Below are 23402 nucleotides of genomic sequence, written 5' to 3' on the forward strand. Positions count from 1 at the left end.
TTGGAGACCCATCTGAGACCCCTGACTTCCTTTTCGGTTTGAGATCCCACGCGTCGAAGTTCCTGAAATAAAGGGAATGCCGCCAAACCAACCGGGGTTAGCGGGCAGCCTGCAGGACGGACGTGTCCTAGGAAAATATTGAAATGGAGTGTTTTCCTCAAAAGCACTTTCATCCCACTGCAAAAGAACAATTCATACTTTACCTAGAAATGGTACAACAGTTTCTGATTAGTAGTGAATTAGCAGATAACACGGAAAATGTGTGTTCCCAAGCGCTTAGTACAGTGCTCTGCACACATTATAGTAGTGAATTAAGGCCACCAGCAGATAAATGGAAAATGCGTGTTCCCAAGCGCTTAGTACAGTGCTCTGCACACATTATAGTAGTGAATTAAGGCCGCCAGCAGATAAATGGAAAATGCGTGTTCCCAAGCGCTTAGTACAGTGCTCTGCACACATTATAGTAGTGAATTAAGGCCGCCAGCAGATAAATGGAAAATGTGTGTTCCCAAGCGCTTAGTACAGTGCTCTGCACCCAGTAAGCACTCAAATACCACCGAGTGAATGAACGATTGAATCTCCTTTTGTTACTTTATCTTTCCTGGTTAGCAATTACAACACACAAAAATGCTGTTATCAATAACAGTAATAAAGGACGTTTAGAAACAATTTTATTTCTTCCGAAAGCTCTCAAAGAGAACTCAGTCTCGAACGGAATTTCTGCCACCACAGTCAATGGGCACCGCATTTTAGCGTTCTTGCGTCTTTATTTTCCCCTCCGGTCCTATGTAAAGAATTAACTTTCAGGTGCAAAAATGCCAGGAGGAAGAAATCCAGGTTCCGGAATACCACTCACAGCTCAAACGATGGATCAGCCCGATATGTGTCGCTGGAAACCTCCCTCCCTTCCCCACAGCACCTGTATATATGTATATATGTTTGTACATATCTTTTTAACTCTATTTACTTATTTAATTTATTTGTACATATCTATTCTATTTATTTTATTTTGTTAGTATGTTTGGTTTTGTTCTCTGTCTCCCCCTTTTAGACTGTGAGCCCACTGTTGGGTAGGGACTGTCTCTATATGTTGCCAATTTGTACTTCCCAAGCGCTTCGTACAGTGCTCTGCACATAGTAAGCGCTCAATAAATACGATTGATGATGATGATGATGATGGAAACGGAGCCAACTCGAGCTATTCTCACTCCAGGTTGGCCCACGTGTCCCTGTGAGGGGTTAACCCACCCTGGTTCCTTGGGGTCTTACCACCAGTTGGCTAGAGCTTCCCACACTAACCTGTCATTTTCGGTTGTCTGCCAGGATATCAATCAATCGATCGTATTTACTGAGCGCTTACTGTGTGCAGAGCACCGTACTAAGCGCTTGGGAAGTACAAGTCGGCAACATATAGAGACAGTCCCTAACCAACAGTGGGCTCACAGTCTAGAAATGTGGGTCGAGTTTGAACACCTCTTGATCCTCAGTCGATAAATGCTGCAAACAATACTGGATGTTTGCTAAAAACTAAACAGGGAAATGGGCATTTCAGACAAACACGGGCCTTTTCATTCATTCGATCGTATTTATTGAGCGCCTACTATGTGCAGAGCACTGTACTAAGCACTTGGGAAGTCCAAGTTGGCAACATAGAGAGACGGTCCCTACCCAACAGCGGGCTCACAGTCTAGGAGGGGGAGACCTTTAAAACCATTAGGCATTAAACTTCTTCTGGTGCCGCCGTCTCGCATCCGAAAAGCGCTTCTTCCAAAGGCGGGTACTAGGGAGATTCAGCGGTGGGATTTAAAAGGTTATCGTATTTTTTTTTCAGTGGCTTTCGCACGTTCTTGCACTTTGGAGCTAAATGGAAAGGCCAGTTTAACACCGTGCACACTGAGACATCTGGCTTAAACTCCTACTACATTTTACGAGTTCGCGCATTTTCGATGCCCTTCCAGGCCTACGCAAAGAGTGCTTTTTCCCCTCCTTTCCCACCGCCGTGGATCGGCTTAGCCTGTCATTATGCTGACCAACCTCGGGGCAGATGAATGACTCTTAGACTTCCTCTAGTTGGGAATAAAAGTGTGAGTGTGTTTTGTACGTGCACTTCATGTCTACGATGTTTAAATGTGAAATGTTTAAAATATATAGTGGTTCCGGTGGTGAAGCGCTGCAAGGATTTGAGCTTGGGGCCAAGCCCAAGTCCTTGGCTAGTATACACTGACCCAGGCCATCACTGGGCTGACCCTGGGCCTTAATGAAAGGTGCCCATGCTAAAGGAGCCACTTTGATTCCACTGAGGCCACGTTGGCCGCTTCAGTAATGCGGCCCCTCCCTTCCCGGGATTCCTGGGCCCCCAAATAATTGACTAGAAACCCCCCCAAGGCAGGCTCAGTTACACAACCACACGTCACTGTGCGTTCAGGTAAGCCTGGCTTCGTTTTCTCACTGGAACGTCAATCACCATAAAATCCTCCGCCAGCGTAACTTCTTGGAAATCCAACACCGACTCCGCTTGCCTTTTTAGTTCTTCAACGTCGTCCGTTTCTCCTTCCCCAGCCAGGGCTGTCGGTTTATATCGCTGACTGAAGTGAGTCAGGACCAGCTTCTTCGCTCCGCAAAGCTTTGCAAACTCCGCAGCCACGACAGGGGTGCTGTGGCCGTGCTCTCTAGCTTTGTCCAACTGGCTGTCGTCCAAGGTAGCTTCGTGAACCAACAGGTCTGCTTCCCGGCACAGCCTTACCCCTCCGTCTCCCACGAGCCCGGAGCAATCCCCCAGGATGCAGATTTTTCTTCCAGGGATGGGCTCTTCCGTGACGTCCTGAGGGGAAACCGTAAGGCCATTTTCCAGATTGATGGCGATTCCATTTTTCAGTTTTCCGTAAGCAGGGCCTGGTTGGACGCCTACCGCAAACACAGTGGAGATCAGATCACAGTAACAAAGCTTCTGCTTGAAGTGCATCACAGATATCAATCTTATTTATTGAGCTCTTACAGGGTGCAGGACACACAGTACAATGTAACCGACACATTCCCTGCCCATGACAAGCTTACAGTCTAGAGGGAGAGATAGACATTAATATTAATCAATGAATTACAGATAAGGAGAAAACGATTCTATTCTTTTCACATATCCGTGCTGGTTTTCAGCTGCATCGGGAAAGCTAGAGTCATCTTAAACTTTATTTTTTTTAAATGGTATTTGTTGTGTGCCACACACTGTACTAAACACTGGGGAAGATACAACCTAATTACACTGGACACAGTCCCTGTCCCATGTGGCAGTCTTAATCCCCATTTTACAGATAAGGTAACTGAGGCCCAGGGAAATGAAGTGACTTGCTCGGGGTCACACTGCAGACAAATGGCAGAGCCGGGATTAGAACCCAGATCCTCTGATGCCCAGAGGATGATCCACATGGCCATGCTGCTTCTCTGTCAAGCTTAACTTTGACAGCCCATACTAGCAGTACTGCTGTTGTTAAGCTGGGCCTCATGCAGAATTCAGAAATATTTTATATTTTCACCCCACTCTCCTTAGAGGCACCTTAACAACAGCCTACTCTCCCCCCGCCAATTAGACACATGGATCTGCTATCAGACCAACTTTTCCTTGCAGATGAATCTCTAGGAGAAACCAAGTGCCTGATGAGTACATGGGCCTGTGGCCCACGAGGACAACGGTAAGGATCGGAAAAGGCTCGTCCCGGCCACAAAGATGAAAGCACATTTGAATCAATCAAAACCATGGAACGATATTGGGTCATTCTTGTCGGGCCTTGACTCTGACCCCCTCCAATCTCTCTCGCTTCCCCTCCACGGAAACTGCCCTAAGGCGCAACGTTCACCAACTAGGGATCCCACTCCTTAAATTAACCTCCTTCAACCTGGTTCTGCCCCCTTACTCCATAGAGACTGCCTTCTTTAAAGTCACCAAAGACCTCCTTCTTGCTAAAGTCGATGGCTTCTACTCCATCCTCATCGTCCTCGAGTTCTGAGCTGCCTTTGCCACTCCAGACCATCCTCTTTGAAACCATGATCTACCCTTGGCTTCACTGACACCGTCCTCTCCTGCTCATTCCGAGTGAGGTCTGCCACACTCCTCGAACTGTCAGAGGTGCCTCAAGGCTCGGTTCTGGATCCCTTTCTATTCTCCATCTACACCCACTCCCTCGGAGAACTCACTCCCATTGCTTTAACTACCATCTCTTCCAGGAATGATTCCTAAATCTACATCTCCGACGCGGCTCCCTCTCCTCCGCAGCCCCTCAATTACTCCTGCCTTCGGGACATCTCCACTTGGACGTGTCCAGTCGACACCTCAAACTTAACCCGTCCAAAACAGAAGGCCTCATTTCCCGCCCAAACCCTGTCCTCTCCCTGTCTTTCCCATCACTGTAGACAGCACCACCGTCCTCCCTTGTCCTTAACCTTGTCCACAACCCATAACTTTGTCATTCTCCTTGACCCCTCTCTCGTTCAACCCACGTATTCACTTCTACCTTCACAACAACCCTAGAATCTGCCCTTTCTTCTCCATCCAAACTGCTACCATGCTGGTCCGGCACTCATTACTTCCCTCCCTGATTCCTGCATTAGCCTCCTCACTGACCTCCCTGTCTCCTGTTTCAACCTACGCCGGTACATACCGCACTCAGCTGCATGGATCTTTTTTTTTTTTTAAGTTCAGTCCACGTCTCCTCACTCCTCAAGAATCTCCAGTGCTTGCCCATCTATTTCCACATCAAACTAAAACTCCTTAGTTTTGGGAGCAAACGCTTTCAACACGCAAACACTGGCTTTAAAGCAATCACCTTGCCCCTTCCTATCTTACCTTGCTGATTTCCTACTACAACCAAGGACACTCACTTCACTCCTCTAATTCCAACCTACTCAGTGTACCCGAATCTCGTCTATCTCATCATCGACCCCTCGCCCATGACCGCCCTCGGGTTTGGAACTCCCTCCTTCATCATATCTGACAGACCACCACTCTCCTCACTTTCAAAGTCACTTCTTTTCTAAGAGGCCCTCTCCAGCTATGCCCTAATTTCCCCTGCTTCCTCTCCTTTCTGCATCGCTCTTGCACTTGGATCTGTGCCCTTTAGCTACTTGATACCCCAACCTCAGCCACACAGCATTTTTTTTCGAAGTATCTATAAGGTGCTTTAACTTTGTGCCAGGTCTGTACTAAGTGCTGGAGATAATCAGGATGGACACGGTCTACGTCCCAGAGTCAATCTCCATTTCACAGATGAGGTAACTGAGGCAGAGAAGCTAAGTGACTTGTCCAAGGTCATATGGCACACGAGCAACAGATCTGGGACTAGAACCTACGATCTCTGACTCGACACCCGCTCTTTCCCCTAGACCACGCTGCTCCCCTTTATGTCTATATCCATTAATTATAACTCCTGTCTCCCCCTCTAATCAATCGAGCCCCTCTAGACAGTAAGCTCCCTGTGGGCGGGGAACATGTCTACTAACACTGTTGTATTGTAGTAGAGTGCTCTGCACACAGTAAGTGCTCAATGCATACCAGTGATTGGCCAATCCTTAACTCTGGTTGTACGGTACAGGCATCATAATAGCTCAAGTTTTTTCCGATCAATCAATCGTATTTATTGAGCGCTTACTGTGTGCAGAGCACTGTACTAAGCGCTTGGGAAGGACAAGTTGGCAACATATAGAGACAGTCCCTACCCAACAGTGGGCTCACAGTCTAAAAGACATTCCACACCCCTCTTCTCCCAACAAGTCTCTCCCCAACCCTCACCAATGTCAGCTGCATGGGATTTTTTTTTAAACTATTGCCTCTAATCAACTTCGATCTGATAGCCCGGAGGCGGGAAATGTGAAAAATACACGTCGTTCTTGCTTAGGATTACAACCTTATGGCTTTGGACAAGAGCCTGACCTCTTGACCCAGGGTATTCGTTGGTTTAAACATTAAACTTTCCTGCCACCCAGTCGGACAACGATCAACGATCGGACAACGGTTGCCTGTAAACGATTAAATGATCTTCCGGCAACCACGACTCGCCCACTTCGCCCTCGGGGAAGGGCGGTGAACGGGATCACTCACCGAGGTCTTTTAACTTCTGAGCGTTGAGTCTTCCGGGACGTTCCTTCTCCTCCAAGGAAAAGCCGAAGGACGGTATACGGTGAAAGAGACGAAACGCTTTCACAACGAAGCGTTCGTTCTCCACCAAGGGGTAAGAGCCGTCCTCGGGGTCCAAACGGATGGTCCTCCCTTGCACTTCTTTGGAGGGGCTGTCGTTCGAGGGGTTCAGGCAGGACAGGTCTTTCGACTCCCCCTCGGGGCACTGATCCGCCGTGGGCACCAGTTCGTGCACGACGTAGGGGAAGACGAGCTCCGAGTGAGAGAACGCCAAGGCTCGCCATACGAAGTCGCGGAGCCCTTCCGGCCCGTAGATTTCCACGGGTTGCCTGCTGACCGTGGGGCTGCTCTGTAAACTGATGGTGCAGAGGAGCCCGGGCAGGCCGAACACGTGGTCCCCGTGAAGATGAGTTATGAAGATCTTTGAAACTCTCCCTTGTACAGATTGAGACAGAGAAAGCACAGGCATACCAGTCGGAAATAAGAAGGTACGGATTTACTTGAAAGGTAAAGAAATGGCGCCATTCGCCTTCCACCTCCTCAGGGAGATCGCCCTGAAACGCATTCGATAGAGACGAGTAAAGCAAAAGGGCCTCAGTTCTCTGTTCACGCCTTGAGCTAAGTGGGCTGGTGCCTGGCGGTGTGTCACCCTGATACTACAATCTCAGTTGCGCTCCAGTACACTGGAAAAGTGGATTGATTATCCCGGCCTTTTCACTGCAGCCCAAACAATCGAAAACAAGTGCTTTTCCGTCCCTCCACCAGCTGAGCTTAAAGTCATCCTCCAGATCAATTTTTGCCTCTTTGGTCCCTGATCAGGAGATGATACTGAAATGTGCTTAGGCCCCATGGCCTCTGACTGTGGTCTCCAGAAACTGGAAAAAGCCACTGTCTTACCATCTGAGACGTTCCCGTTCAGGATTCCCAACAGCTGCCACACAATTGGGTTCAACTCGGTAAAGGGGCTTCACTTTTTCCATCGGAAAGAGCAAACATATTCTTTCAGATATACTGGAGCAAAGACTTCATTCCTCCCAATATCCCGAATAAGAGGTAACTCCTCCTGGAAGTAGTACAGGGCTGAAATTTGGGACGGTTGGGCAAAAATAATTGATCTGTTTGGGTCTCTCGGTTTCGCCGGACATCGGGTTAGGAGCTCTACTGCAGATGGGAGAAGGCTTAACGAAGACCAATCAATCAATCAATCGTATTTCTTGGGCGCTTACTGTGTGCAGAGCACTGTAGTAAGCGCTTGGGAAGTACAAGTTGGCAACATATAGAGACAGTCCCTACCCAACAGTGGGCTCACGGTCTAAAAGGGGAAGAGAGAGAACAAAACCAAACATACTAACAAAATAAAATAGATATGTACAAGTAAAATAAATAGAGTAATAAATATGTACAAACATATATGCGTATATACAGGTGCTAATATCTGACCGCCTGTAAAATAGGGGGTAACATCGGGAAACTGCACAGCAATGTGAACTTTGAAGAAGAACCTGACACGCTGCCGGTTTTACTGAGCTGTACTGCGATTGCCTGCATTTTCCCTGGACATTAAGGACTGGGGACGCAAGCAAAATGCTGTGGGAGCCTGGAGGAAATTCAGCAGGCGTGGGATGGGGGTGGGACGTCAACAGATGATTTGTTCGGTGCGGGAACGAATTCCAGGCGGTACTGACCTGCTTTGAGATGGCTTTTCATAAACTGGGTCTGGGTTCCCTCCCCACAGTCGAATAACCAACACTCTCCTTCGTAGCGGAAGGCCACTGCAGAAGCTCCTCTGGTGGGCGAGGGGTAGGCAGAGCCCGTTCCCAGGAATGTTATTTCCATGGACATTTTCCTCCTGAAACAGCAGGAAGGGCGCTTACTATGAGCAGAACACAATACTAAGCATTTGGGAAAGTGCAGAGGAGTTGGCATATACGTTCCCTGCTGCCCCCAAGGAGTTTAGGGCCTACAACAGGAGACGGACGTTACAATGAATGACAAATATGGCAAAGTATAAGGATGAGTACATAATAATAATGATCATGGAATTTTTTAAGCACTTACCATGCACCAGGCACTGTACTAAGCACTGGGGCGGATACGAGTAAATCAAGTTGGATACAGTCCCGAACCCATGTGGGGCTCACAGTCTCAGTCCCAATTTTGTACTGTTGGATTTAAGGTGGGGTGAATATCAAGGATCAGGCAAACATCATCATCATCATCAATCGTATTTACTGAGCGCTTACTGTGTGCAGAGCACTGTACTAAGCGCTTGGGAAGTACCAACTGGCAACGTATAGAGACAGTCCCTACCCAACAGTGGGCTCACAGTCTAAAAGGGGGAGACAGAGAACAAAACCAAACATACTAACAAAATAAAATAAATAGAATAGATATGTACAAATAAATTAAATAAATAAATAAATAGGCAAACATCATAAAAAGGCTTGAAAAATTTAGCCTTATAATAATAATAATGAGATGGCATTTATTAAGCACTTACTATGTGAAAAGACTGTTCTAAGCGCTGGGGAGGTTATAAGGTTATCAGGTTGCCCCACAGGGGGCTCGCAGGCTTCACCCCCATTTTTCAGATGAGGTCACTGAGGCACAGAGAAGTGAAGTGACTTGCCCAAAGTCACACAGCTAACAATCAGCAGAGCCGGGATTTGAACCCATGACCTCGGACTCCAAAACCCGGGCTCTTGCCACTGAGCCACGCTGCTTCACAGTCAGAACACTTCCCTACTCAAAAGCATCTTTTTTTATGGTACTTACTATGTGCCAAGCACTGTACTAAGCACTAGGGTAGATACAAGATAATCAGGTCGCCCTCAAGTCTCTGTCCCGTACGGGCGTCCCTTTGCAGTTAGGAGCCTCTCAAAGAGCTTCTCAGAGGGAGGATTAAACGTTTAAGAATGATCAAATGATCAATCATATTTATTGAGCGTTTACTATGTACTCAGCACTCGGTAGATCATCATCAATCGTATTTATTGAGCGCTTACTATGTGCAGAGCACTGGACTAAGCGCTTGGGAAGTACAAATTGGCAACATCTAGAGACAGTCCCCTACCCAACAGTGGGCTCACAGTCTAAAAGGGGGAGACAGAGAACAAAACCAAACATACTAACAAAATAAAATAAATAGAATAGATATGTACAAGTAAAATAGATAAATAGAGTAATAAATATGTACAAACATATATACAGGTGCTGTGGGGAAGGGAAGATGAAAATATAACAGGGTTGCTAGGCCCATTCCCTGCCCACAACGAGTGTGGCCTAGTGGATAAAGGCCGAGTCTGGGAGCCAGAAGGACCTGGGTTCTAATCCCGGCTCCCCAACCTGTCTGCTGTGTGGCCTTGGCCAAGTCACTCAACTTCTCTGTGCCTCAGGTCCCTCACCTGTAAAATGGGGATTAAGACTGTGAGCCCTATGTGGGACACAAAATATTTATTTTATTTTGTTAGTATGTTTGGTTTTGTTCTCTGTCTCCCCCTTTTAGACTGTGAGCCCACTGTTGGGTAGGGACTGTCTCTATAGGTTGCCAATTTGGACTTCCCAAGCGCTTAGTACAGTGCTCTGCACATAGTAAGCGCTCAATAAATACGATTGATGATGATGATGATGACGACAGGAACTGTGCTCAACCCGATTAGCTTGTATCTACCCAGCACTTAGTTCAGTGTTTGGCACACAGTAAGTGTTTAGCAAATACCACAATTATTATTATTTTTATTAGTGGGGGAGACAGGCATTAATAGAAAGATTATGTACATAAATGCTGTGGGTATGGACATAAGTACTTGTACAGAGCTGTGTGACTTTGGGCAAGCCACTTAACTTCTCTGGGCCTCAGTTACCTCATCTGTAAAATGGGGATTAAGACTGTGAGCCCTATGTGGGACAGGGACTGTGTTCAACCCGATTAGCTTGTGTCCACCCAGCACTTAGTTCAGTGTTTGGCACACAGTAAGTGTTTAGCAAATACCACAATTATTATTATTTTTATTAGGGGGGGAGACAGGCATTAATATAAAGATTATGTACATAAATGCTGTGGGTATGGACATAAGTACATGTACAGAGCTGTGTGACTTTGGGCAAGTCACTTAACTTCTCTGGGCCTCAGTTACCTCATCTGTAAAATGGGGATGAAGACTTTAAGCCCCCTGTGGGACAACCTGATCACCTTGTATGCCCCCAGCACTTAGAACAGTGCCTGTAAGCGCTTAATAAATGCCATTATTATTATTAAGTAGTTATGTGACCCCCCCCCCCCAACTGAGAGCTCACCTCCTCCAGGAGGCCTTCCCAGACTGATCCCTCTCCTTCCTCTCCCCATCCGCCCCGCCTTACCTCCTTCCCCTCCCCACAGCACCTGTATATATGTTTGCACATATTTATTACTCTATTATTTATTTACTTTACTTGTCCCATATTTATTCTATTTATTTTATTTTGTTAATATATTTTGTTTTGTTGTCTGTCTCCCCCTTCTAGACTGTGAGCCCAGGGACTGTCTCTATATGTTGCCAACTTGGACTTCCCAAGCACTTAGTACAGTGCTCTGCACACAGTAAGCGCTCAATAAATACGATTGGATGAATGAATGAATGAATAAGTACTCCCAGAGCACAGCCAATATTACAACTACTTTTGGGGCACTTTGTAAAGAATATTTTATAATAATAATAATAATAATAATGGCATTTATTACGCACTTACTATGTGCAAAGCACTGTACTAAGCACTGAGGAGATTACAAGGAGATCAGGTTGTCCCACGGGGGGCTCACAGTCTTAATCCCCATTTTACAGATGAGGGAACTGAGGCCCAGAGAAGTGAAGTGACTTGCCCAAAGCCACCCAGCTGACAATTGGCAGAGCCGGGATTCGAACCCATGACGGCTGACTCCAAAGCCCGGGCTCTTTCCACTGAGCCACGCTGCTTCTCTGACATACACTTACCACAGGCTAAACACAACACACCGGGCTTAGATTATGAATGTCCCAGCTTTACTGCAAAACCTAATCCAGGAAAGAGAATATTCAATCAATCAATCGTATTTATTGAGCGCTTACTATGTGCAGAGCACTGTATTCCAGGATCTAGCTTGGCCAGACATCAGGTTCTGGGACAGAAAACTGCAAACAACAGCTTCTTTAAAAAAAAGGTTCTGGTAATAATAATAATAATAATAATAATCATAATAATAATGATGATGGTATTTAAGCGCTTACTGTGTGCCAAGCACTGTTCTAAGCACTGGGTAGATGGAAGGTGATCAGGTTGTCCGACGTGGGGCTCCCAGTCTCAATCCCCATTTTACAGAGGGGGTAACTGAGGCCCAGAGAAGTTAAGCGGTAGCTTGGTAGTGACTTGGTAGCTGGGGCTATTTGTCCCCCTACCATTAACCCCCCGTTTTTCTGCCGAAATCTCCTGAAAGGCCCTCGTCCCCCTCTCCATCCCCCCCCATCTTACCTCCTTCCCTTCCCCACAGCACCTGTATATATGTATGTACATATTTATCACTCTATTTATTTATTTTACTTGTACCTATCTATCCTATTTATTTTATTTTGTTAGCATGTTTGGTTTTGTTCTCTGTCTCCCCCTTTCAGACTGTGAGCCCGCTGTTGGGTAGGGACTGCCTCTATATGTTGCCGACTTGTACTTCACAAGTCCAGTGCTCTGCACACAGCAAGCGCTCAATAAATACCACTGATTGATTACAGGAATCATTGAAAAATGGAAAAAAAAAAAGAAAAGCAGTAGGTAAGACAACCTGTTAACACTGGAAAATTTGACTCCCAAACTGCTCGGGGGGAATTGCCCCCCGCGTATACGTCCACATCCCAATCCCACGCCCGTGCATCTGGGAGCTCATTTCAGCCACTTAGCGCCTCGGTGCCTCAGTTCCCTCATCTGTAAAATGGGGATTGAGAGTGTGAGCCACACATGGGACAACCTGATTACCTTGAGCCCCTTCCTTCCTCTCCCCCTCGTCCCCCTCTCCATCCTCCCCATCTTACCTCCTTCCCTTCCCCACAGCACCTGTATATATGTATATATGTTTGTACCTATTTATTACTCTATTTATTTATTTTACTTGTACATATCTATTCTATTTATTTTGTTAGTATGTTTGGTTTTGTTCTCTGTCTCCCCCTTTTAGACTGTGAGCCCACTGCTGGGTAGGGACTGTCTCTATATGTTGCCAACTTGTCCTTCCCAAGCGCTTAGTCCAGTGCTCTGCACACAGTAAGCGCTCAATAAATACGCTTGATTGGTTGATTTTCCTCTTCTGCTGATAAGAGAGAAGCCTTTTGCTTGTGTTCCAGCTACATTACATGAGAAGGGGATTTACGCGGGGTATAAAGCATGTAAGTGGCGGCCGATTTTGTGGTGTGTATTATTGATTTGTTAATCTGAAGGGTATTTTTATAAACTGGTTTGGATGAGCTGGTTCTAGGAGCTTGATTTTTGCAATGTACTTGAATACTGGTTAGCGTAGTGAGTGGAGCACTGAAAATTAATCTCTAAAGCCCCTGATTGTATATGCATATATGTTTGTATGTATTTATTACTCTATTTATTTTACTTGTACATATCTATTCTATTTATTTTATTTTGTTAGTATGTTTGGTTTTGTTCTCTGTCTCCCCCTTTTAGACTGTGAGCCCACTGTTGGGTAGGGACTGTCTCTATATAATAATAATAATAATAATGGCATTTATTAAGCGCTTACTATGTGCAAAGCACTGTTCTAAGCGCTGGGGGGATACAATCTGATCAAGTTGTCCCACATGGGGCTCACAGTCTTAATCCCCATTTTGACAGATGAGGTAACTGAGGCTCAGAGAAGTTAAGTGACTTGCCCAAGGTCACACAGCAGACTTGTGGCGGAGCCGGGATTCGAACCCATGACCTCTGACTCCGAAGCCCGGGCTCTTTCCACTGAGCCACGCTGCTTCTATATGTTGCCAACTTGGACTTCCCAAGCGCTCAGTACAGTGTTCTGCACACAGTAAGTGCTCAATAAATACGAATGATTGATTGGGTGACTTTGGGCAAGTCACTTAACTTCTCTGGGCTTCAGTTCCCTCAATCTATAAAATGGGGATGAGGACTGGGAGCCCCATGTGGGACACCCTGATCACCTTGTGTCCCCCCCACAGCGCTTAGAACAGTGCTTGGCACATAGTAAGCGCTCAACAAACACCATCATTTTTTTGATTAGCTTGTAGCCACCCCCCAGCACTTAAAACAGCACCTGATACACAGACCATCATTATCACTGGCTTTGGAGTCAGAGGTCATGGGTTCAAATCCCGGCTCCGCCAACTGTCAGCTGTGTGACTTTGGGCAACTCACTTCACTTCTCTGGGCCTCAGTTCCCTCATCTGGAAAATGGGGATTAAAACTGTGAGCCCCCCGTGGGACAACCTGATCACCCTGTAACCTCCCCAGCGCTTAGAACAGTGCTGTGCACATAGTAAGCGCTTAACAAATACCATCATGAATTAATTGTCAGTTGTGTGACATTGGGCAAGTCACTTCACTTCTCTGGGCCTCAGTTCTCTCATCTGGAAAATGGGGATTAAGACTGTGAGCCCCCCATGGGACAACCTGATCACCCTGTAACCTCCCCAGCGCTTCGAACAGTGCTGTGCACATAGTAAGCGCTTAACAAATCCCATCATGAATTAATTAATTGTCAGTTGTGTGACTTTGGGCAGGTCACTTGACGTCTCTGGGCCTCAGTCCCCTCATCTCTAAAATGGGGATGAAGACCGTGAGCCCCACGGGGGACAACCTGATCGCCTTGTATCTCCTCCAACGCTCAGAACGGTGCTTGGCACATAGTAAGCGCTTCACAAATACCATCATTATGGAGCTGGGAGGGCCATCGTTATGGTAGAGAAGCAGCTTGGCTCAATACAAAGAGCCCAGGCTTGGGAGTCAGAGGTCATGGGTTCAAATCCTGGCTCCGCCCATTGTCATTCATTCATTCAATCGTATTTGTTGAGCGCTTACTGTGTGCAGAGCACTGTACTAAGCGCTTGGGAAGTCCAAGTTGGCAACATATAGGGACGGTCCCTACCCAGCAGCGGGCTCACAGCCTAGAAGGGGGAGACAGACAACAAAACAAAATATATTAACAAAATCAAATAAATAGAATAGTAAATATGTACAAGTAAAATAGAGTAATAAATCTGTACAAACATACATACAGGTGCTGTGGGGAGAGGAAGGAGGGGGAATTGTCAGCTGTGTGACCTTGGGCACATCACTTCACTTCTCCGGGCCTCAATTCCCTCATCTGTAAAATGGGGATTAAGACTGTGCGCCCCACAGGGGGCCAGCTGATCACCTTGTAAGCTCCCCAGCGTTTAGGACAGTGCTTTGCACAGGGTAGGCGCTTAACAAATGTCATCATCGTTCTTTGTTAAGCGCTTCTTACGGGCCCGGCACTGTTCTAAGCGCGGCCGTGGATACAAGGTGATCAGGTTGGAGCGCGGCTCACGGGGAAAGAGCGCGGGCTTGGGAGTCAGAGGTCATGGGTTCGAATCCCGGCTCTGCCACTTGAGGAGCGGCGTGGCTTAGTGGAAAGGGCACGGGCTTTAGAGTCAGGGGTCATGGGTTCGAATCTTCAAGACTGTGAGCCCGCTGTTGGGTAGGGACCGTCTCTATATGTTGCCAACTTGGACTTCCCAAGCGCTTAGTACAGTGCTCTGCACACAGTAAGCACTCAATAAATACGATTGAATGAATGAATGAATCCCGGCACTGCCACGTTTGCTGTGTGGCCTTGGGCAAGTCACTTAACTTCTCTGAGCCTCAGTGACCTCATCTGTAAAATGGGGATTAAGACTGTGAGCCCCGCAGGGGACAACCTGATTACCTTGTATCCCCCCAGCGCTTAGAACAGTGCTTTGCATATAGTAAGCGCTTAACAAATGCCATCATTATTAGTATTATTGTCTGCGGCGTGACTTTGGGCAAGTCACTTCACTTCTCTGAGCCTCAGTGACCTCATCTCTTAAATGGGGATTGACTGGGAGCCCCACAGGGGACCACCTGATTACCTTGTATCCCCTCAGCGCTTAGAACAGTGCTTGGCACATAGTAAGCGCTTAACAAATGCCATCATTATTATTATAATTGTCTGCTGTGTGACTTTGGGCAAGTCACTTCACTTCTCTGGGCCTCAGTGACCTCATCTGTAAATAATAATAATAATGGCATTTATTAAGCGCTTACTATGTGGGCCTCAGTGACCTCACCTGTAAAATGGGGATTAAGACTGGGAGCCCCACAGGGGACAACCTGATGACCTTGTAACCTCCCCAGCGCTTAGAACAGTGCTTTGCATACAGTGAGCGTTTAACAAATGCCATCATTATTATTATTATTATTGTCTGCTGCGTGACTTTGGGCAAGTCACTTCACTTCTCTGGGCCTCGGTGACCTCACCTGTAAAATGGGGATTAAGACTGGGAGCCCCACAGGGGACAACCTGATTACCTTGTATCCCCCCAGCGCTTAGAACAGTGCTTTGCATATAGTGAGCGTTTAACAAATGCCATCATCATTATTATTATTGTCTGCTGCGTGACTTTGGGCAAGTCACTTCACTTCTCTGGGCCTCGGTGACCTCACCTGTAAAATGGGGATTAAGACTGGGAGCCCCACAGGGGACAACCTGATGACCTTGTAACCTCCCCAGCGCTTAGAACAGTGCTTTGCATATAGTAAGCGCTTAACAAATGCCATCATCATTATTATTGTCTGCTGTGTGACTTTGGGCAAGTCACGTCACTTCTCTGGGCCTCGGTGACCTCACCTGTAAAATGGGGATTAAGACTGGGAGCCCCACAGGGGACAACCTGATTACCTTGTAACCTCCACAGTGCTTAGAACAGTGCTTTGCATATAGTAAGCGCTTAACAAATGCCATCATCATTATTATTGTCTGCTGTGTGACTTTGGGCAAGTCACATCACTTCTCTGGGCCTCAGTGACCTCATCTGTAAAATGGGGATTAAGACTGGGAGCCCCACAGGGGACAACCTGATTACCTTGTAACCTCCCCAGCGCTTAGAACAGTGCTTTGCATATAGTAAGCGCTTAACAAATGCCATCATTATTACCGTCTGCTGTGTGACTTTCGGCTGGTCACTTCACTTCTCTGGGCCTCAGTGACCCCATCTGTAAATAATAATAATAATAATGGCATTTATTAAGCGCTTACTATGTGCAAAGCAAGCCACTTCACTTCTCTGGGCCTCAGTGACCTCATCTGTAAAATGGGGATTAAGGCTGTGAGCCCCCCGTGGGACAACCCGATAACCTTGTATCCCCCTCAGCGCTTAGAAGCAGCGTGGCTCAGTGGAAAGAGCCCAGGCTTTGGAGTCAGAGGTCATGGGTTCAAATCCCGGCTCCGCCAACTGTCAGCTGTGTGACTTTGGGCAAGTCACTTCACTTCTCTGGGCCTCAGTTCCCTCATCTGTCAAATGGGGATTGACTGTGAGCCCCCTGTGGGACAACCTGATCACCTTGTAACCTCCCCAGCGCTTAGAAAAGTGCTTTGCACGTAGTAAGCGCTTAATAAATGCCATTGTTATTATTATAAATGAATGTTTTGTTTTGGTGTCCGTCTCCCCCTTCTAGACAGTGAGCCCGCCGTTGGGTCCGGACCGTCTCTACGTGTTGCCAACTTGGACTTCCCAAGCGCTCAGTACAGTGCTCTGCACACACTAAGCGCTCAATAAATACGATTGATTGGTTAACAAGTGCCATCATCATTATTATCATTGTCTGCTGTGTGACTTGGGGCAAGTCACTTCACTTCTCTGGGCCTCGGTGACCTCTTCTGGAAAATGGGGATGAAGACGGTGAGCCCCACGGGGGACAGCCTGATCACCTTGTATCCCCCCCCCCCCCTCCAGCGCTTAGAACAGTGCTCTGCACCTAGTAAGCGCTTAACAGATGCCATCATTATGATTACCCAGTGGAAGCGGAGCCCCCCCCACACACAAACAACACACCCTGACAGACTGCTCCCACCCTGACACACACACACACACACACACACACACAGAGACAACACACCCTGACAGACTGCTCCCACCCTGACACACACACACACACACACATACAGACAACACACACTGACAGACTGCTCCCACCCTGACACACACACACAGGCACACACACACAGACAACACACCCTGACAGACTGCTCCCACCCTGACACACACACACACACACACACACACACACACACATAGACAACACACCCTGACAGACTGCTCCCACCCTGACACACACACACACACACATATACAGACAACACACCCTGACAGACTGCTCCCACCCTGACACACACACACACATACAGACAACACACCCTGACAGACTGCTCCCACCCTGACACACACACACACACACATACAGACAACACACACTGACAGACTGCTCCCACCCTGACACACACACACAGGCACACACACACAGACAACACACCCTGACAGACTGCTCCCACCCTGACACACACACACACACACACACATAGACAACACACCCTGACAGACTGCTCCCACCCTGACACACACACACACACACACACATAGACAACACACCCTGACAGACTGCTCCCACCCTGACACACACACACACATACAGACAACACACCCTGACAGACTGCTCCCACCCTGACACACACACACACACACATACAGACAACACACCCTGACAAACTGCTCCCACCCTGACACACACACACAGACAGACAACACACCCTGACAGACTGCTCCCACCCTGACACACACACACACACACAGACAACACACCCTGACAGACTGCTCCCACCCTGACACACACACACACACACAGACAACACACCCTGACAGACTGCTCCCACCCTGACACACACACACACACAACACACCCTGACAGACTGCTCCCACCCTGACACACACACACACACACACACAGACAACACACCCTGACAGACTGCTCCCACCCTGACACACACACACACACACAACACACCCTGACAGACTGCTCCCACCCTGACACACACACACACACACACACACACACACACACACACACACATACAGACAACACACCCTGACAGACTGCTCCCACCCTGACACACACACACAGACAGACAACACACCCTGACAGACTGCTCCCACCCTGACACACACAACACACCCTGACACACACACACACACACAGTGCAGAGCGGTGGAGGCCCCTCTGGGGCCCGGCAGCCTCACCTCACACGCTCGTGGCGGGCCTCCCTGCGCGGCCGGACTGCGCATGCCCAGGCCTCAGCGCGGGCTCGCCCTCCCCCCCCCCGCGTGGCCATTTGGCGGCGCGCGGAAAGGGGGCGTGGCCCTGGACGCGTCTGGACTGCGCATGCCCGGACTCCATCACGGCCTCGCCCTCCCCCCGCGCGTGGCCATTTGGCGGCGCGCGGGAAGGGGGCGTGGCCCCGGACGCGGCCGGACTGCGCATGCCCAGGCCTCAGAGCGGCCTCGCCCCCCACCCCGGGTGGCCATTTAGCGGCGCGCGGTCGGACTGCGCATGCCCCGGCGGGGGCTCATCGTCATTATCATCATCAATCGTATTTATTCAGCGCTTACTGTGTGCAGAGCACTGGACTAAGCGCTTGGGAAGGACAATTTGGCAACCTATAGAGACGGTCCCTACCCAACAGTGGGCTCACAGTCTAAAAGGGGGAGACAGGGAACAAAACCAAACATACTAACAAAATGAAATAAATAGAATTTAGGGGACCGGACTGCGCATGCCCAGGCCTCAGCGCGGGCTCGCCCCCCCCCCCCCCCCGTGGCCGTTTGGCGGCGCGCGGCCCGGACACGGCAAGACTACGCATGCGCCGGCCCTAACGCGGGCTCGCCGACCTCCCCCCCTCCTTGGCGGCGCGTGGCCCCGGGGCGTGGCCCCGGACTTGGCCGGACTGCGCATGTTCCGGCCCCAGCGCGGGCTCGCCTTCCCCCCCCCCCCGCCCCCCGCGTGGCTATTTGGCGGCGCGCGGCCCCGAACGCGGCCAGACTGCGCATGCCCGGACCCCAGCGAGGGCTCGCCCTCCTCCCCCGCGTGGCCATGTGGCGGCACGTGGGAAGGGGGCGTGGCCCCGGAGTTGGCCGGACTGCGCATGCCCCGGCCCCAGCGCGGGCTCGCCCTCCCCGGCGCGTGGCCATTTGGCGGCGCGCGGGAAGGGGGCGTGGCCCCGGACGCGGCCAAACTGCGCATGCGCGGACCCCAGCGCGGGCTCGCCGTCCTCCTCCCCCTTGGCGGCGCGCGGGAAGGGGGCGTGGCCCCGGACGCGGCCGGACTGCGCATGCCCCGGCCCCAGCGCGTGGCTATTTGGCGGCGCGCGGGAAGGGGGCGAGGCCCCGGACGCGGCCAATCTGCGCATGCGCGGACCCCGGCGCGGGCTCGCCCTCCTCCCCCACCTTGGCGGCGCGCGAGAAGGGGGCGTGGCCCCGGACGCGGCCTAACTGCGCATGCCCGGACCCCAGCGCGGGCTCGCCCTCCTCCCCCGCGTGGCCATTTGGCGGCGCGCGGGAAGGGGGCGTGGCCCCGGACGCGGCCAAACTGCGCATGCCCGGACCGCAGCGGGGGGGTCGCCCTCCTCCCCCGCGTGGCCATTTGGCGGCGCGCGGGAGGACGCGGCCAAACTGCGCATGCCCCGGCCCCAGCGCGGGCTCGCCCTCCCTCCCCCACGTGGCCATTTGGGGGCGCGCGGGAAGGGGGCGTGGCCCCGGACGCGTCTGGACTGCGCATGCCCGGACTCCAGCGCGGGCTCGCCCTCTGACCCCGCTGGCGTCGTTGCCCGGGAAACCAAGCCCGTGGCCTCTGGGCCTCAATCAATTCACTCGCCCCCTCATCCTCCCGTCTTTGTAATAATAATAATGATGAAACCTATTAAAAGCTTACTATGTTCCAAACACTGTTCTAAGCGCTGGGGAGGTTACAAGGTCATCAGGTTGCCCCACGGGGGGCTCACAGCCTTAATCCCCATTTTCCAGATGAGGTAAATGGGGCCCAGAGAAGTGAAGTGACTTGCCCAAAATCACACAGCTGATAATTGGCGGAGTCGGGATTTGAACCCAGGACCTCTGACTCCAAAGCCCGGGCTCTTTCCATTGACCCACGCCGCTTGGCCTAGGCCCATGTTGGATCAGTTAATCACTGAGGAGAACATCACATAAAAACAAACCCCAAAACTTGAACCAGTCATTCGATCGTATTTATTGGGCGCTTACTGTGTGCAGAGCACTGTACTAAGCGCTTGGGAAGGACAAATCGGCCCCAGAGACGGTCCCTACCCAACAACGGGCTCCCAGTCTAGAAGGGGGAGACAGGCAACGAAACAAAACACGTAGACAGGTGTCAATACCATCAGAATAAATGGAATTATAGCTATATTCACATCATGAATATGATGTGTTTTAGACTGTTTTAGACTTTTAGACTGTGAGCCCACTGTTGGGTAGGGACTGTCCCTGTATGTTGCCAATTTGTACTTCCCAAGCGCTTAGTACAGTGCTCTGCACACAGTAAGCGCTCAATAAATACGATTGATTGATTGATTGATGAATAAAATAGAGTACTAAATATGTACGAATAAAATAGTGTGAGGTTTACCTACCATTTTAACGAGCCCCTTGAGGGAGGAGGCGAAGGCCCTGGTTCGAGTTCCGCCTCTGACACTTGTTCCCTCCATGGCTTTGGACAAGTCAATAATAATAATAATAATAATAACAACAACAACAATAATAATAATAATAATAATAACAATAACAATATTGATATTTGTTAAACGCTTACTATGTGCCAAGCCCTGTTCTAAGCGCTGGGGGAGATACAAGGCAATCAGGTTGTCCCACGTGGGGCTCACCGTCTTCACCCCCATTTTACAGATGAGGTAACTGAAGCCCAGAGAATCAATCAATCAATCAATCGTATTTATCGAGCGCTTACTATGTGCAGAGCACTGTACTAAGCGCTTGGGAAGTACAAATTGGCAACACATAGAGACAGTCCCTACCCCACAGTGGGCTCACAGTCTAAAAGGGGGAGACAGAGAACAGAACTAAACATACCAACAAAATAAAATAGGATAGAAATGTACAAGTAAAATAAATAAATAAATAAATAAATAAATAGAGTAATAAATATGTACAACCATATATACATATATACATATACATAGAGAAATGAAGTGACTTGCTCAAAGTCACACAGCAGACAAGAGACAGAGTCGGGATTAGAACCCACAACCTCCCAAGCCCATGCTGGTTCCACTGAGCCACGCTGCTTCTCCCTGCCTCAGTTTCCCCATCCGGAAGTTGAGGGTAATAATACCTAAACGCTACCTCGCCCGGGGTGTTGTGAGGAATAACTAACTAAATAATGTTAGGGGCTTTGGTACTAAAAACACCACCTAGGAACACAGGTATTATTATTGTTACTTTTTTCTTCAAATAAATCCATACCATAAATTCACTCTGAACTTTACTTACATCACTTAATGTAGGGCGCTTTGGTAATAAAAGCACCACATGGAAACACAGGTATTATTACTGTTATCTTTTTCTTCACGTAAATCAGTCATGGATCTATCATAAATCCGTTCTGAATTTTCTTACGTTACTGTTTCTCCTGCCAAAAAAAAAAAAAAATTGGATCCTTGTCCTGTTCATTGAGCTTTCTGGCATTTTCTGCCTCCATCATTTCCTCTGGTGAGTTTCCAAGTGCTCTACACCATGCAGAGTGAAGACTTGTTGTCTTTTCTGTTGGTTTTATGTATTTATTTAGGTATTTATGTATTACCTACCTGTATATATGTATATATGTTTGTACGTATTTGCTACTCTATTTTACTTGTACTTATCTATTCTATTTATTTTATTTTGTTAGTATGTTTGGTTTTGTTCTCTGTCTCCCCCTTTTAGACTGTGAGCCCACTGTTGGGTAGGGACCGTCTCTCTATGTTGCCAACTTGTACTTCCCAAGCGCTTAGTACAGTGCTCTGCACACAGTAAGCGCTCAATAAATACGATTGATGATGATGATACCTAGGTAGAGAAGCAGCAAGGCGTAACGGATAGAGCACCGTCCTGGGAGTCAGAAGGTCCTGGGTTCTAGTCCCTCTCTGCCGCTTGTCTGCTGTGTGACCTTGGGCAAGTCACTTCATGTCTCTGGGCCTCGGTTACCTCATCTGTAAAATGGGGATTGAAGCTGTGAGCCCCACGTGGGACAGGGCCTGTGTCCAACCTGATTTGCTTGGATCCTCGCCAGGGTTTAGTACAGTGCCCGCCACATTGTATGCACTTTAACAGATACTGTTATTATTATTATCATTGCCATTTTCAAGCTTCAATGGTTGCCACCTTGTCTTGACCGTGGGACTTGGTGAATCGGTGGTACTTATTGAGGCAGTGTGTACATGATTAGAGCACTGTACTATTATTAAGTAAGCCCTGGAGAAAGTACAAATCAATAGAGCAGGTGGATATGATCCCTTGCTTTCTAGGAGCTTACTTATTTAGGCCTTTTAATGCCTGAGGCCCGGACTGATTTTCCACTGCCCTCCATCAAGGCTTCTAGCTTGGCAGCTGCATATTCCAGGGCGTTCATTCAATCGTATTTATTGAGCACTTACTGTGTGCAAAGCACTGGACTAACTGCATATTCCAGGACATTCATTCAATCGGATTTATTGAGCACTTACTGTGCGCAAAGCACTGTACTAAAGCACGCGAGAGAGTACAATATAACAAGAAACAGACACATTCTCTGCCCTCAAAGGGAGGTACCCTACCATCTCAAAGGCACCACATTCCCTCCCCTCCTGGAGTTTATCCCTTTAGCTTAACTTCGGCGTGGCCCTTTTTATTCCCTCGTCCAAGAGAGAACTCAAGAGGCAGCAAATGTGGCCTTGCTGCTGGGATTAAGGCTGACCAATAACTCCGGGTAGAGGACCACACGTATTGATTTCTTTCCAAGCTTTTGGGGTCGTGAGGTGAGATTGTGGGGGACGAGGAGGAGGAATTTCCCAGCTTTTGGGGTAGTTGCAGTTGCTTCTTCAAATCAACCGCCGGCCTGGATCCGGCATGAGCTTTCTGGCATTTTCTGCCTCCATCGTTTCCTCTGGTGAGTTTCCAAACGCTCTACTCCACGCAGAGTGAAGACTTGTTGTCTTTTCTGTTGGTTTATTTATTTAGGTATTTAT

General features: G+C 48.8%; 1 protein-coding gene across 3 annotated transcripts; it reads right to left on the reverse strand.

Moving 5' to 3' along the window:
- Positions 1-1144: 1144 nt before the first annotated feature.
- ELAC1 (elaC ribonuclease Z 1) lies at positions 1145-16311 on the reverse strand. 3 transcript variants are annotated; one of them, XM_038744293.1, is made up of 4 exons: positions 16279-16311; positions 7807-7970; positions 6086-6556; positions 1145-2904 (listed from the first exon to the last, which is right to left on the reverse strand). In XM_038744293.1, exons 2-4 carry the CDS (start codon positions 7961-7963, stop codon positions 2411-2413), a joined length of 1122 nt encoding a protein of 373 aa, XP_038600221.1. In that variant the 5' UTR covers positions 7964-7970; positions 16279-16311; the 3' UTR covers positions 1145-2410. The 3 variants fall into 3 exon arrangements, with proteins under 3 accessions (XP_038600221.1, XP_038600222.1, XP_038600223.1); XM_038744294.1 differs by lacking the exon at positions 16279-16311 and adding an exon at positions 11206-11245; XM_038744295.1 differs by lacking the exon at positions 16279-16311 and having other exon boundaries at positions 6086-7184; positions 7807-7876.
- Positions 16312-23402: the final 7091 nt, after the last annotated feature.

The sequence above is a fragment of the Tachyglossus aculeatus genome, chromosome 3 (genome assembly GCF_015852505.1).
Source record: "Tachyglossus aculeatus isolate mTacAcu1 chromosome 3, mTacAcu1.pri, whole genome shotgun sequence".
Taxonomy (NCBI): Eukaryota; Metazoa; Chordata; class Mammalia; order Monotremata; family Tachyglossidae; genus Tachyglossus; species Tachyglossus aculeatus.